The sequence below is a fragment of the Phalacrocorax aristotelis genome, chromosome 4 (genome assembly GCF_949628215.1).
Source record: "Phalacrocorax aristotelis chromosome 4, bGulAri2.1, whole genome shotgun sequence".
NCBI lineage: Eukaryota > Metazoa > Chordata > Aves > Suliformes > Phalacrocoracidae > Phalacrocorax > Phalacrocorax aristotelis.
This window is the reverse complement of record NC_134279.1, coordinates 37,114,311-37,128,195: the sequence shown is the minus strand read 5'-3', so window position 1 is coordinate 37,128,195 and position 13,885 is coordinate 37,114,311. Positions and strand designations below refer to the sequence as shown.

At 36.3% G+C, this 13,885-nt stretch overlaps 1 protein-coding gene across 1 annotated transcript in view; it reads left to right on the top strand.

Moving 5' to 3' along the window:
* Positions 1 to 13,885, top strand: part of PDGFC (platelet derived growth factor C) — a 138,520-nt gene that overhangs the window by 97,040 nt on the left and 27,595 nt on the right. Inside the window, exon 3 of the mRNA XM_075091005.1 lies at positions 2,504 to 2,684. Within this exon, the coding sequence (XP_074947106.1) occupies positions 2,504 to 2,684 (181 nt within the window). The remainder of the gene's footprint in view (positions 1 to 2,503; positions 2,685 to 13,885) is intronic.

Here is a 13,885-nt window from a genome sequence, read left to right as displayed (position 1 = left end):
TATAAAATAGGTTTTAGTAAATCCCTTAAATAGTGATATTGGTAATTGTGCACACTTCAGTGCAGTACTCCTAAGTGCTATATAATGATTAGTGTTTCCAGATTGATCACTTGGAAACAAGTGGATTTCTGATGATCAGAATGGTATTAGGATGGGGGAAGGGTGATTGAGAAACCTCTCATTCAAGGTAACACTGATAACACAAAAAAAATTCAGATTTTTTTTTTTAAGTTAGGAACGATAGCTTGTTTAGAAATACCACATACATTTATCAAGGATAAAAGAACTGAGTATAGAAGAAACACCTTGACAAACAGAATTATCTGGGTCTGTCATGCATATCAGAAAGCTGAATTTTGTTTGGGTTTTTCAGATTACTTTTTCCCATCTATTTTACCTCTCAACTAATGGAATTAATTAGCATTTATTTTAAGGGTTTAGGATTTAAACTGTGAAATTTGAGTTTCTCTTTTACTTCAGGGGTACCAGGAGATCAAAGGGTGCAATAGAAATTACTCTGTAAGTTATGTAGAAGCACTAACACCTATGCTATGCCTGACCTCCCAGACATCTTAAGCTTACGTCAATAAACATAATGATTAACTTATTCACTCTTTACAAATCAGAAAAGTAGATAATTATTTCGTATTCTTAACTAAAAAAATAAAAAACCTATCTTTGGAAACGTCTTAAGCTAATCTTAAGACAAAAGAAGTTCAGTGCTCAAAATAATTTTTATAAATGTGTTGAGCCCTGAAGTCTTAGTACAACTAATGTACACACTGCCTTTGTAATAAGTTGTATGCCTGATCGTAAAATAAAAACACTGGTGGATCAGTTAAAGGAGTTAGTGTTTGGGGGGAAAAAAGATGGTGATAAAGTAATTAGTATCATAAGTTCAACAAAGATTTAAAACTGTGGTACATGGCAGTAATGGATTTTGAACACAGTTAATGAGCATATTCATTGCATTCATTTTTAATTAAGTGGAAAAAATACTGGTCCTTTAAATGGAGATAATAAATGTGCAAGTCAGTCTTGCACAAACATGCAACACAAGAATTTATTGCCTGCTGTCTAACTAGGGAACTGGGAATCATTATAAAGATTAGCTTTACTGAAAAAAAAAAATCCAGAAAAAGCTTTAGGAGAAAATGTTTGAGGTAATAATTTTCACATTAAATATTGCTTGGCATATTTGGTAGAGTGTGTGTGCATGTCTCATATTTTAGGAGTATTTGCTATCATCAGAGGTAGGGCTGTTTGTACCCTTGAAAAGGATTCAATGCTATTTACCAATTTAGATTTATGTGAGACATATTTAGGATATGACTACACATGTAAAAGAACATAAAAACATCAGAAATCTTGAAACATTCTCAGAGGCGTGTTATGCTTGTGCTTAGAATACAAGTTGTGGTTTAAAAGTAAAATGGTGTCTTGGAAGGCTGCAGCTGTGAACTTCCAAATGCTTGCCATGATTTAACCGATGCCCTCTCCCATCTCTGAACCACCGGGCTGTGCTGCGGCTGGGGCTCCGAGGGTTTCAAGCTGCAGCAGGGGAAACCCAGCTGAAATGCTGAGTGTTTATTCTGTAGCAGGCAGCTGGGGAACTGACATGAAACAGGTTGAAGCACTGCAACCAGATGGACCTTCTAGAGCAGTGGCTTTCAGTGTTTTTATGACTTGGGAACCCCCTAAACGTTTCCAGTGGAAGCAAGGACCTTTGTGTGCTGTATTGAAGCTTATTGATGACGGTTGACTGGTGTTTCTTAGTTGCCCTTCGTGGATCTATTTGAAGTTGTTCACAGATCCCCAGGGATACCAAGACCACACGTTAAAAACCAATTAAACTAAATCAAACTTAATACGTTTCATTCTCTCAGAGCTCCCAACCCGTATCTCCTGTGTCAATATTACCAAAATATGAGGTTATTTCTGACACTCAGTACGTCTAGGTCGTTGCTCAACAAATGTCTCATTGGGATGTGCATAAACTCAAAATGTGCTTCCAAGTTTCCCTAAGCCACCTTAACCTTCAGGAGCTTATTCACCACTGGTATTAACAGGAGGGCAAGTTTTCCGTACCAGAAGGCCCCTGCAGTTTCACTGGTGACATGCAGTATACTGCTAGTGATACTGCAGTTTGAGTTACCGTGCTGGCCTTAGGCAACTTCAATCTTTTTTTCTCTGACTTTATTCTGCCCTATCCCACGTGTTGTAATTGCTTCCCATAAAAGGAGCAAACGAAACCATACTCATGGGTCTTTTCAAAATGCTAACTCTGCTTTTATTTTTTTAACCTCACTGCATGATTTTATTATGTATTTAAGCCAGTAGCAACTTGGAAGCTAAGCTTAAAATAGCTGGCTTTGATAGCATATTTTTAGAATTAAGGAAAAACAAAAGAAATTGCAATCTGCAGAGTCAGTTTATTGATTAAAGCAGGAAGTTTATAGAAATCTCACCAATAAATAAACATCTGATTTTCTTTTCTGTTCAGGTATGACTTTGTAGAAGTTGAAGAGCCTAGTGATGGCACTGTTTTAGGGCGCTGGTGTGGTTCCAGTAGTGTGCCAAGCAGACAAATCTCCAAAGGAAACCAGATCAGAATAAGATTTGTGTCTGATGAATATTTTCCTTCTGAACCTGGATTCTGCATCCATTATACACTTCTTATGCCAGTAAGTAACATGTTTCAGATTGGAACATTTCAGGAAAACAAGATCTTTGAAGTGGTAGCTCAAAAGAATCTTTTAATAGCTCGGGATTAATTACTGTTTATTTCTTAACAATAATAATAACGAGCAATCTGTCTTCCAGAATTGTACATTTTGTTTCTTTTTTTTAACTAACTGAGTGTTCTTGTGGTTGTTCTTAGATGGCTTTGGACTGGGAAGTTGTGGGCTCGGTTGTTTGTGTGGAAACTTCAATAAAATGTTTGCATTCCTAGTACAGTACTGTGAAAAAAAAACTGTTTTCTAGCTTTGAGAGAAGAAAAATCAGCATAAGAATCAGCTGAGTGACATTGAAAGAGCATTGGGAAGTTACAAAGAAGATTGAAGGAATTAATTTTTTGTTAGTCAGCTGCTTTTAGACATACACAGCCAAATGATTATACCTAGTTCAAAACCAGAAATGTTCTTACACTTCTGGATTGTTTTATTATAGGGACGAAGCAGACAATGCATAATACTCATTTTCCACTGCATTTTTTCCCTGGAAACTGTACTTTAGACTTCTCTTGAACGTGGCTTAACACTTGTAAATTGTAGGTATTAAACAATAGTCATTGTCTAAAATGTGACTATTTTTATGTCAACAGATTTTTGTTACCTTTTTTCACCAAATGAAAGACCTGTGATAGCGAAACAGTGTTTATACATTTTTCAAGGTTGAGATAATGTTCTGAAACATTAGAGTGGAGCAGAACAGGGGTTGCCTTGTTTTAGAATAGGTATTCCAATATAAAGAGAGGAAGGAGTATTTTTGTTTAATTCCTCATAATTCACGTTGTGAATCTCCTAAGTAGTCTTGTGGTCTGTGGTATTTGGTTGGTGGAAAATATCTGCAAGCTCAATAAAAAATGTATCAAAAGAATCCATGTTGTAACCCCACTGACATGCGCTTCACTTAAAATGAATTTCACTTGCTCATTGCTTTTGCCATTTTTGCCTCTTCTCCTATTTGCAAAAACTTCAGCTACTGAGAAGAAGCAAAGAACAATTTCACATCTCCTTCAACAATACATAATCTTCTACATAATTTATTTAGCATACTGGTGATTACGTCAGTGAAGTGTAGTGTTGTGTGTGTGTGTACATAGATATAGATATCTATGTATATTATTTTCTCTCATTTTCCTATAAGTATTTTTAAATGTTTAGGCCTAACTAAGAACTATTCCTACAGTGATTAAAGGTTTCATCTGCCTATTTTTCTATTTCATGAGTTCGATATATGCTTTTGTTAGTAGAATAGTATGACCTGATAATGATGAATTTTGAAATGAAATAAAGTGTCAATCACTCTCCAAACCAACTTGAAAGATGGCCAGGTTTAAACTTTTGTACACCTGAGGGCAGAATGTAATAAGTATGTTTACTTTTAGAAAATGGTAAAAGAAAATCCCTAAATAGATGTATTTGTGGGCTGCTGCCAAATTAAATTGTTGCAGCTCTAGTATTACATCCAACCTGCTGCGTATCTGACTTATGTATGATCCAATTTCTGTGGAATGGATTAAACAAAGGCACCTCAAAATACCAGAGTACAGGTATAATTATCCTGGTGCCATTCTGTGCAAATGGACTGAGTTTATTTCTTGATATTTGATGGGGAAAACTGGTTATAACACTTAAATTATCAACACTTGCAAAACAATTCTTTAATCTGCAAAATATTTACATCACTTATTCAATAGACAGAAACAGAGCTGACATTGTAGGATGCATTTTTAGTTCCCCATTTTTCTCCATTAACAAAGCTCATATAGCATAAGAAGTATATGTACAAACTGTTTTAGAAACCGAGCATGTTGTCTCTCTCATATATAACAGGCAAGAGCAGCCCCCTTCATGCCATAGGAATTTAGAACTAACCCCAAAATGTGCAGTATAACGATGGCCTATTGCTTTGTGAGGATTAATTTCCAAAGCTGGCTTTAAAAGGGCTGTGATTGTTTTGATCAAAAATTCTGTCATAATAAGCCATGAAAATTTCACATTTCAGGCTGCAGATTGTAAATGAAAACTGTATGGCTGAGTTTCAGCATTAGACCTGCTTCTTGTACCTAAAGCAATTGAAAACTGATGCCAAAAAAAAATACATGTTTTTCTTTGAAACTATGCTATCTCATCCAACATCTCAAGAGAAACTAAAACTTACAACCCCCTCCTCCCCTCCCTCCTCCCCACAAAAAAGATGTCAGCTAGAGGAATGAGTGTAAATTTTAAATAATTCCTGCAAAAACATAACTGATTCACTTAGTGATTCACTTCAATGAATTGGTCCTAAACAGTTAAATTTTTTTTTGTCGTTTTTTGACAAGAGGGGGAGGGGGAGATGCCTGGTAGACTAGCAATGAGAGATTGTTTGGGGAGAAATGAAGCAAAACTGAAATAAAACAGTGCAAGCTTGTTTCTGTATTTGGAGGCCACACACAGAGAGGGGCACCGGACACATTTTTAGGTCCTTTAAAGAGCAAGAGAAATGGCTTTGTTTAAATCTACTGTAATTTATCGTATATATAGATATTTTTACTTTGTATATTATATTTCAAACCAACTTTTCACATTATGAATAAGTAGGGGGAGAATGGCTATTGATCTGGTTGCTTTACTTCAAAGATTTAGTCACTCAAAAAGACTTGCAGCACCTCCAATATCAATAGATGCAACACCATTTTAGAGAAAGGTTTACCATGGGATTGTAAGGCACTGCGTACCAGCAGTTCACGTACAGTATACAAGCAGAATGCTCCCCGAAAAAAAAAAACGTGAGCTTTTCTTTGGATTCTAACGAATTGCAGTTTAATTATTTGAATTTCTTCCATTTTAAGTTGTGTATCCTGGGTACATCTAGAACTTTCTATAAGTCTGGTCTAACTCCTCTTTTCTTTCCTCTGCTTTATAGTTGCAAGTTAATTTTGTCTGGAATACTGTAAAGTGGAAGGAAGTGTTGAAAAAGCCTATTCTTACTAAGAAAATGTAGTTTGTGTTATGTCAAAACTGTTACGCTACTTTCAGCACAGCTGTTATTCTTAGTCACTCTTTTCATGTGCTGCCCTGTCACTTAGTCTGTGCTTACTGGTGAGCTCCTTTATTCACTAAGGGCTGCTTAGCGGTTGTTCTGCGTTTTGACTGTGCAGCTATGCATTTATTAAAAGCCATGGTTTTGGCAGCACTATACCACCTAAACCCTCCTACAACTTTATTGCAAAAATAATTCATATTTCATTTCTTTCTCCCTTCTTCTCGCTTGCCCCCAGTTACAGCTCTAATCCATGTAGTAGCCACATGTAATTGAGGGAAACCTTATAAACTCTTATGTTTGGGCTTCAGTCTTCCTAGTGACTTGTTTAGTTTAAATTATGTCAGTTACAAGTTTGGCAGAGAAAACTTGATGTAATAAAGTCCATTGTTACTTGGGGAGTGGGTGAATGGGATACTTGATGCCTGAGGTGCCATTAAGGAATGCATGACTGATTGCCAAAGTAGTTATTAATTATTCAGGGCACTCAGAACAAAGCAGCTCCAGTTAAAGTTGAAGCTGGGGGTGACTGTATTCCCCTTCTTTTTTGGCATATGGTAGCATGTCATTTGTCATCAAAGATCATGCCAAAGATCTTTGCAAAGAGCACACTTAACCCTGCTCTGTGCAAGTGAAGATGAAGAGGAAAATCCGAGAAGCTGCTTAAAGACTGACCTGGTTTAAAAGTGACTTGGCAGGTGTTCTGTGATTTTGGTGCAGTACCTGTATAGCTACCTGGATTTCAGTCCAAGAGATATTTTTTTCTTTTGATGCAGAGGTGCTATTAGTAGTGCTCTTGCTATTAACAGTAAAGAAGATTAAATTTAATACTGTGCAGATAATCTCTTTAGGGCTATCTAATAATTTTTCCTTTATTTAATCCAAATTGGCTAAGCTTTGCTTTTTTAGGGTTGAGCATGTTAATTTTGTTTGTGGAACCTTTTTAATTGAGCTTGTTTAATGAAAAAAGCAAATAAAATTTTAGTACCAATAGGAAAAGTGCATACTTACAGAACAGAGACAAGAAAGCTCTTACCTAGCATTCTCTTCCTTTCAGAAATCCACAGATTTCAGAGATATCAGGTGTGTATCTTGCATGTCAGTACCAAAGCCCAAGAGAGGCTTAACTTTGGCTGCAATAACTGAAAATCCAGCCAGAAACATCAGAAAGGACATTATTGACCTCCTAAACAAACATTTTTAATACACTTTCCTAGGAAGTACTCAAAAGATTTTGGAAATAACACGATTTGAGGGTTGTTTAAGCCAAGGTGGTATGAAGCAGCAGGAGAGTGTGCGAGTGTTTAGTGCTTTGCAATACTACATGAAGTGAAAAAAGACTGAAAATCCTGCGTATGATGGGAAGGACTCTTGAACAAAACCTCTGTGTTCAGAGTTTCCACTGATTAGGTGTAGTGAAACCTAAGCCTGGATGAATCAATAAACTCAAAGATGCTCCAGCATGCAAATGCAATCATTCAAATTTCTGTGTGTGTCGCAAAAAATCATGGTAAATCGGAGAGGCTTTTGGACTAATTCTTTCCTTGGAGATTTCATTTTGCATTAAATTTGTGTTTGAGCTTTAAAGATAAATTCCTTTTAAACGTTTTTAATGAGACATTAAAGATTACCCCAAAATAGATAGGAGTGACGTGCTTCAAGGTAATAAAAACAAACAGGCAAACAAAAAACAAACCCCAAACCTACAAAAAGTACAAGCCCAAGGATGGCTGCTATTTGTGCGACTACAGTGAGAGGGTCAAAAAATGCTTCGAAGCAGAAAGAACCTCTTAAAGATATTTTCTAATCAAATCATAAAATCTTGTTTTCCTGTGACCATATCTCATTCTGTCACATAAACATCATAAAAAAATATAAAAATCAGTGTATGTGAAGGAGACTTGCAGAGAGGCAAGGTTAGAAATGAATCTAGCAAAATTATTCTAGAAAATTGGTGGGCCTGCACAGAAGTCCATGGAAGCGTGTCCTTGACCTGCACAACCTGCGCTGTCAGTGTGTGTGGGTTTTCTGAGATTCTAATAGGAAGAGAGACATTTTGAACCAAACTGGTTGTCATTTCGTTCTTAAAAGGAGTTAATATGCTTATATGTTAGTAAGTTTTGTAGTCTGAAGGACTAGGTTCCTTTTCCTCTGGCCAAAATTTGAATGTAGTTGCTCAGGTAGTATATCTAGTACATACAATTTCTTTTGTTGGTTTTTTTGTTTGTTTGTTTTTCTTTTTTTTTTTTTGTTAGTTTTAAAGTGGCTCAGGCTGAAAAGAATCATGAATCATTTCATTGACTGTTTGTAGGACAAGGTAAGGTAATTTTGTATTCTTGGACAGACTTTTTTTTTGTTTAACAAACTCATTGCATATTTGACTAAAATTTAAATTCATTGATTTTTGGAAGTTTATTGTATATCCCACCCAGTTTCACTATGGCAAAAGATATTAAAGTGTTAGCTCATTTTCTTAGTTCTGAATAAGTAACAATAATTTTAAAATTAAATGCAATATGTTGCCACACCTCAGACGTCATGCTTTGGATTTTTTCTATTCAACAACTTCAGTATCATTTCTTCCAGAAAAAATCAGGAGCGTTCAACAAGTAATAGAACTGATCCTGGTTAGGGAGCATTCACATAAATCTTAAAATTGTATTTTTGAAAAACAGTATTGAGGGGAAGTCAAAACAAGTGAGGTGGAGAAAAGCTTGTGAAAACTGCTCTCTTCTTAGTTGTCGATAGCGTTATGTACAAGTTAGATCACTCTGGCAACCTCTTTCAAGCACAAATTATTGCCATAAACAAGAGATGGGGCAACTGTCAAGAAAAAGCAGGCAGCCCTTTTTACTCCTTTCTCCAAATTATGTCTTCAATCCCATATTAACCCTCTCCTTCCATGTGAAAGCAGATAGTAGGATGATTCAGTGCAAACGATGTTTTACGCTCTTTAAATATCCTGAAAAGTAAAAAAAAAATTTAGAAAACATATTGGAAAAGTGTTTCAAATACATGAGACAATCTTTTCTTTAATTTCTGTAAGTTACTAAGGGCTTTTATGGGGGTTCTATTTAATAATAAATATATTGTTAAGGACTCCTACTATTTGGAAACTCTATTAGTGTGTCTCATAGCATTTTCATTGGAAGTTTATGTATGACATTTAATTTGAAAATGAGTATTACTTTTTCATAGTATATCATTTACTTTATGGTAGTATTCTGCAACAAACGTTGCATATATAAGTTTTAATGTTGTGTGCTCGGTTGTTTTCAAAAAGTCTACAAGAGAAGTTAAAGATAGAAAGAAGACTGTTTCTGTCTTGTCTTAAATGGTTTCAAAAGTCTCCTGGAATGGCATGACCCTGGGAGTGGTCTGGCTGGAGTATGTGTGATCTCAAGAAACAGTATGTCTGTTTGGGAACAATTTGAAAGAACTATATTTTGCCAATTGATGAGAAAATAGAAAAAAAAAAACCTACCTCTGTACAAATCCAGGAAGGATAGGTATCTGGAAAATCCAATCTGCATTAATGATGCAAGGAAGAGAATACATGGTACATAGGGAAGGTGGACCGGGGTGAATTACCAGGCTTGTGGATTACCACAGCAGTTACCTGTGGGCGTTACTTTTGTCATTCACCTTGACTTAATAGACATTGAAGCTTACACCTGCTAATAAGCGGGGGACACATCACTAATGAACATAACTTTAAATCATTCCATTTTAATATTGTAGTTCTCAATATATTCTGGGACCCCTCATTATGAGAATGTGTCCTTATAGTAAAACAGAGTTAAATATCAAAACTCAAGATTTAAAAATAAGTAAATGGCTTTTATTGCGTCTTGATGTCAGCACTTGAAGGACATCTGAGATTGTGAGGTTTTTTACTTAATGAAAGGCTACCATTATACTAACTGATAAACTTTTTTTTTTTCCAAGTAGTATATGAGTCTTTTGGTTGTTTTTTTTTGTTTTTTAAGTTCACTCAAGAAGGACTGAATTAGGTCTGATCAGAGCAATTACACAGAATAAATTCACAAAGGAATAATACTACCACCCTGTAACAAATATAAATATTAGCCTGAAATACGTTATTCTCTACTTGTACCAACTTCCCTTTAACTGATCTTTGAAGAGATTCTTTCTTCCTTCTCAAAATCTCACTTCTAAAAGGGTTCTTTACAAATGAATGCGGATCAGATGAAGCTGGTTAGTCTTTTATCAGTCAGTAGTAACACATTAAAGCATTTAATATGTGGTGTTTATATTGGCATGTGAATTTGAGAATTTATTATTCAACAGAGTTAGCAGTTATGTCAAGTTAAAAGCCTTTCCAGCTGCTTTCCCAGTTTCCCAAATGTCAGACTGCCTTGAATCAAACCAAAGGTTGCCTAGCCCAGGAGCCTGCAACCAGTGGTGGCTGTAAAAGGATGGCATGGAGCAGTAGGAGGAGGTCAAGCGGCTGTGGTTCTTCACCCCTCCTGTAATCCCCCACTTACCAGCTATTTTCTGCAGAAGAGGGGGATTCTCTAAGCCTGTCTGCTTCGTCTGTTTAGTAGTCTGTAACAGGTGTTCCTTGCAAATAGTTGTCCATGTACCCCCTGAACCCAGGTAAACTTCATGCCTTTACAACATGCTTTGCTAAAATCAAGTTGTATAGGCACCTCATGGAAAAGGAACTTCAAAACTCCTCTACTTGAGAGGGGTATGTATGTATGTAGAAATGTGTCACTTTTAAACTGTAAACACACTGATCCCATGTAATTGGAGCTGTTGGATGCTACCTCAACTTAAAACTTCACAACAATGTCCAAATGTTCCTTTATTCTCTTAAAATTATTCTGTAGTCACAGTTCAAATATATTCAATCTTATTGATCGTGTCTATTCTAAAGAGTGCAGTGTCTTAGGTATTTGTGTGATTTTTTTTTTTTTCATTTAATCCTTTTCTGAGTGTTAGAAGTGCTACTTTTTCACTTAATGTGTTTGGTTTAAAAAAAAAACAAAAACAACCCCACAAACCCCCCGCACAAACAAAAAGGACCCCAACACCACCTTCTTGTTCTCCCAGGTCCCTTTAGCTCTACTGGTTACTTTTTTCTTTTTTTGGCTACCTTTATATTTATTTTTTATGTTTTAAATATTACGTAATTGTCTAGTTGACTATCCCTTTTCCAATTTCCAGGATCAACATGTTATTCACAGCTTTTTGAGAAAGCACGCTGATGGCTTCTCTACAAATTCCAAAGCAAAGTGACTCTGTCCCATTCTCAAAGTAATCCCCTGTGTAACTGGCACAGTCCTAGATTTTTTGTGCTTTCAAATACTGAGACGTTGTGTCTGACATGCTTGCTAGTGGAAAAAAAGGTAAGCAAATGTACATTTGATACTAGGTTTCAGGCAGCACCATAATTTTCAGTTATGCTATTTTAGCTACGTTCATGTCATGTCCCTATCCATTATGCATAATATCTTAGTCATGCCGCAGTCCTATCCATTGCCTCACCCCAACAAAACAGGCAGGAACTAATTAGAGTGGAGTGTGCTGTGCTAATTTCTTACCCTAATTCTAGTTGGAAAAGATGAAAATGGGAATGAAAGGAAAGAATTTGGGACAGAACAGAGTTACTCAGTGCAACTTCTCTTTTTTTTTTTTTTTTTAACATATGGTCTTGATCTGAAAGGCTCTTAGGAACAGCAGAATTGCGTGGAAAAAAAGGGAATGATGGGTGCAGCTCTAGACATTTGAGATCAGATCAGCTGTGGAGCAGCTTCGGTGGGTGACTGAGTGCCCAGGTGAACTCCACAGACTGGTGGAAGCGCCTCTTTAAATTCAGGAGAAAAATTATTGACAGAGTAATAGCATTGTATAGTAGCTTCAGGGTAAGGGTTTGCTTGTAGAAAGATTAACATAGGGTATTGGTGGTGGTGTTAAGAGAAATCCTTTTGTTTCTGAAACAAGATAGATAATAAGCACTATGGGAATACCAAAATTTGCACCTGTCTTTTCTTTGCAGTACCTGGCCTCTGGTGTTACAGATGGGGATTATGAGCTGTCATTTGTTAGCTTCTCATAAGTACTCAAAACTTTTTTTAATGATGATGATGAAAGGTTTGGCTGAAGAAGCCAGGAATTTGTTGAAAAGCTTTTGGTTTTGTTTTCATGGGAAAGTCTAGATAATCACAAAGCTGTTGCATCTGTTCTTTCAATTATCTCAGCTAGGGTGGTAGAGAAGGAATTCAGGAGGGTTGCTTCCAGGTTCACTCCTGATAGCTGGTGTATGTTGTTGAAGAACTGTAACTGTTTAAAAAACAAAATGAAATAAACAAAACCTTGCATGTAAAAATGGAGAGCAAGTTGTTTGGCAAAAGGCATTTCCAGAGGCAGAATGCTTAGGCTGCTTGAGTGTTCGTTTCACTCTGCTTTTGAGCTAGACAATAAATCGTAGGAAGAAAAATAATATGAATCATTTTTGAGGAGAAATAAAATGCTGGGCTTCAAACTGAAGGGAATGATTTAGTGCATGAAAGACTGGGTTCAAAGGCACTTGAAAAGTGGAGGTGTGATAGCAGATGGCACAGCCTGTGGAAGCAATTTTATATGTAATCCTACAGACATTATGAAGTTGGTGGTTCCTAATAGCCCATCCCTTCCAGCTGCAAAAGGATTCCTTGGGGGAACGCCATGTAACTCTACCCTGACACCACATACAACAGTCCTCAGTCTCATCCGAGTAAGTCTGTTAGGTGGTATGGGGAATTTCAGTGTAGTGGTGTAGATAATTAAATCAATCTGATGCTTTCTTGTCCTGTATGTAGCCCTGGTGTCTTTTGGTAGCACTTAGTTAACTTAAGAGTTTTTCGGTAGACATCTCGTGTTCTAAATGTTCTTCTAACAGTGTGACAAATACCCTTTAAACAGCATGACCGTCTTTAACAAGACATATGCTGTGCTAAGGTAATTCTGTTAGAAATTAGTATCCTCATGGTTTTGTGACTAGTTGGCATAGTAAATACAATTTCTTAAATTTGAATTTTCAAATGTTTTATTTTCTATATTTTTCTGTTACTTATTATGCTTTCCTGTGAATGTAAAAATGTCACAATTTTTTAAACTTCAAAACATCTAAAATTCTTTAGTAGACAAATTTTGCTAACTTTGCGCAACTGACCCTGAACTTCCTTGCTGGCCCACAGGACCAAATTGACTAGGTAGCCAAGGAGAGTAAGATAACTGAGTTGAGCCAAATTATCAAAGTTATTCGGTCATTATCTGTATTTCTTGAGGGAAAGGACCAAATGCCAAATCATTTTTAACTTGCTAACCGGCAGGACATTTAGCCACATATATGTAGGCTTTTAATATGTAAGCTGTTAATAGGGTTGCCCTTGCTTATCTTCTGAAAATCACTCTGATGATCTGAACTCCTCTGACTTGTGTGTGCATATTTGTCTTCAGGCTTTTTAGTGGGAGGTGTTCTGGGTAATCAAAAGTTAATAATAAAATACTTCCCGTTCTTGAGTCATCTGTGTAATGCCTTTTTGGCTTGGAATTCTTGTCTTTTAAATGCTGTATTTACTTTTTTTAATTGCCGTTCTGCTTAAGAAAGTCATAAGCACCTTTCACATGGAAAAAAACATGCAATTAGGTGCCTAAAATAGCAGTACATCTTTTGATGCAACATAAATGTAGAATTAAGGTTCATAAGAGTGTTTTGAAACTGCTTGCTGGTATAAAACACTTCAGAGTACAGGCCAGCTTTTCACCAAATATCAAAGAGAGATGGTCAAGTCAGTAGTACAAAGAGAAATGAAAAATTGTCAGAGGGTTTGTCAGTTATGCTCCCAGTTGTCATTAAGAATAAAAAAATTGGGTTATGTTTACAGCTAGGTACCTACATGGATGAAAGACAATATAAAATTTGGAATAGTACTACTTTGCTAACAACATATCTAAAAACATTAGAACTTAAGGAACAAAGCTGCAGATCTTTGATGTGATAGAGGTGACCGGATTGAATGCTTGGTATTTTGCAAATGTGAGAGACAGGTGTACAAAGCCCCCTGGACGGAGGTGAAGCACAAGTGCAACTGTGGGCAACTGTCGACCCTGCAGCAGCCTTCTG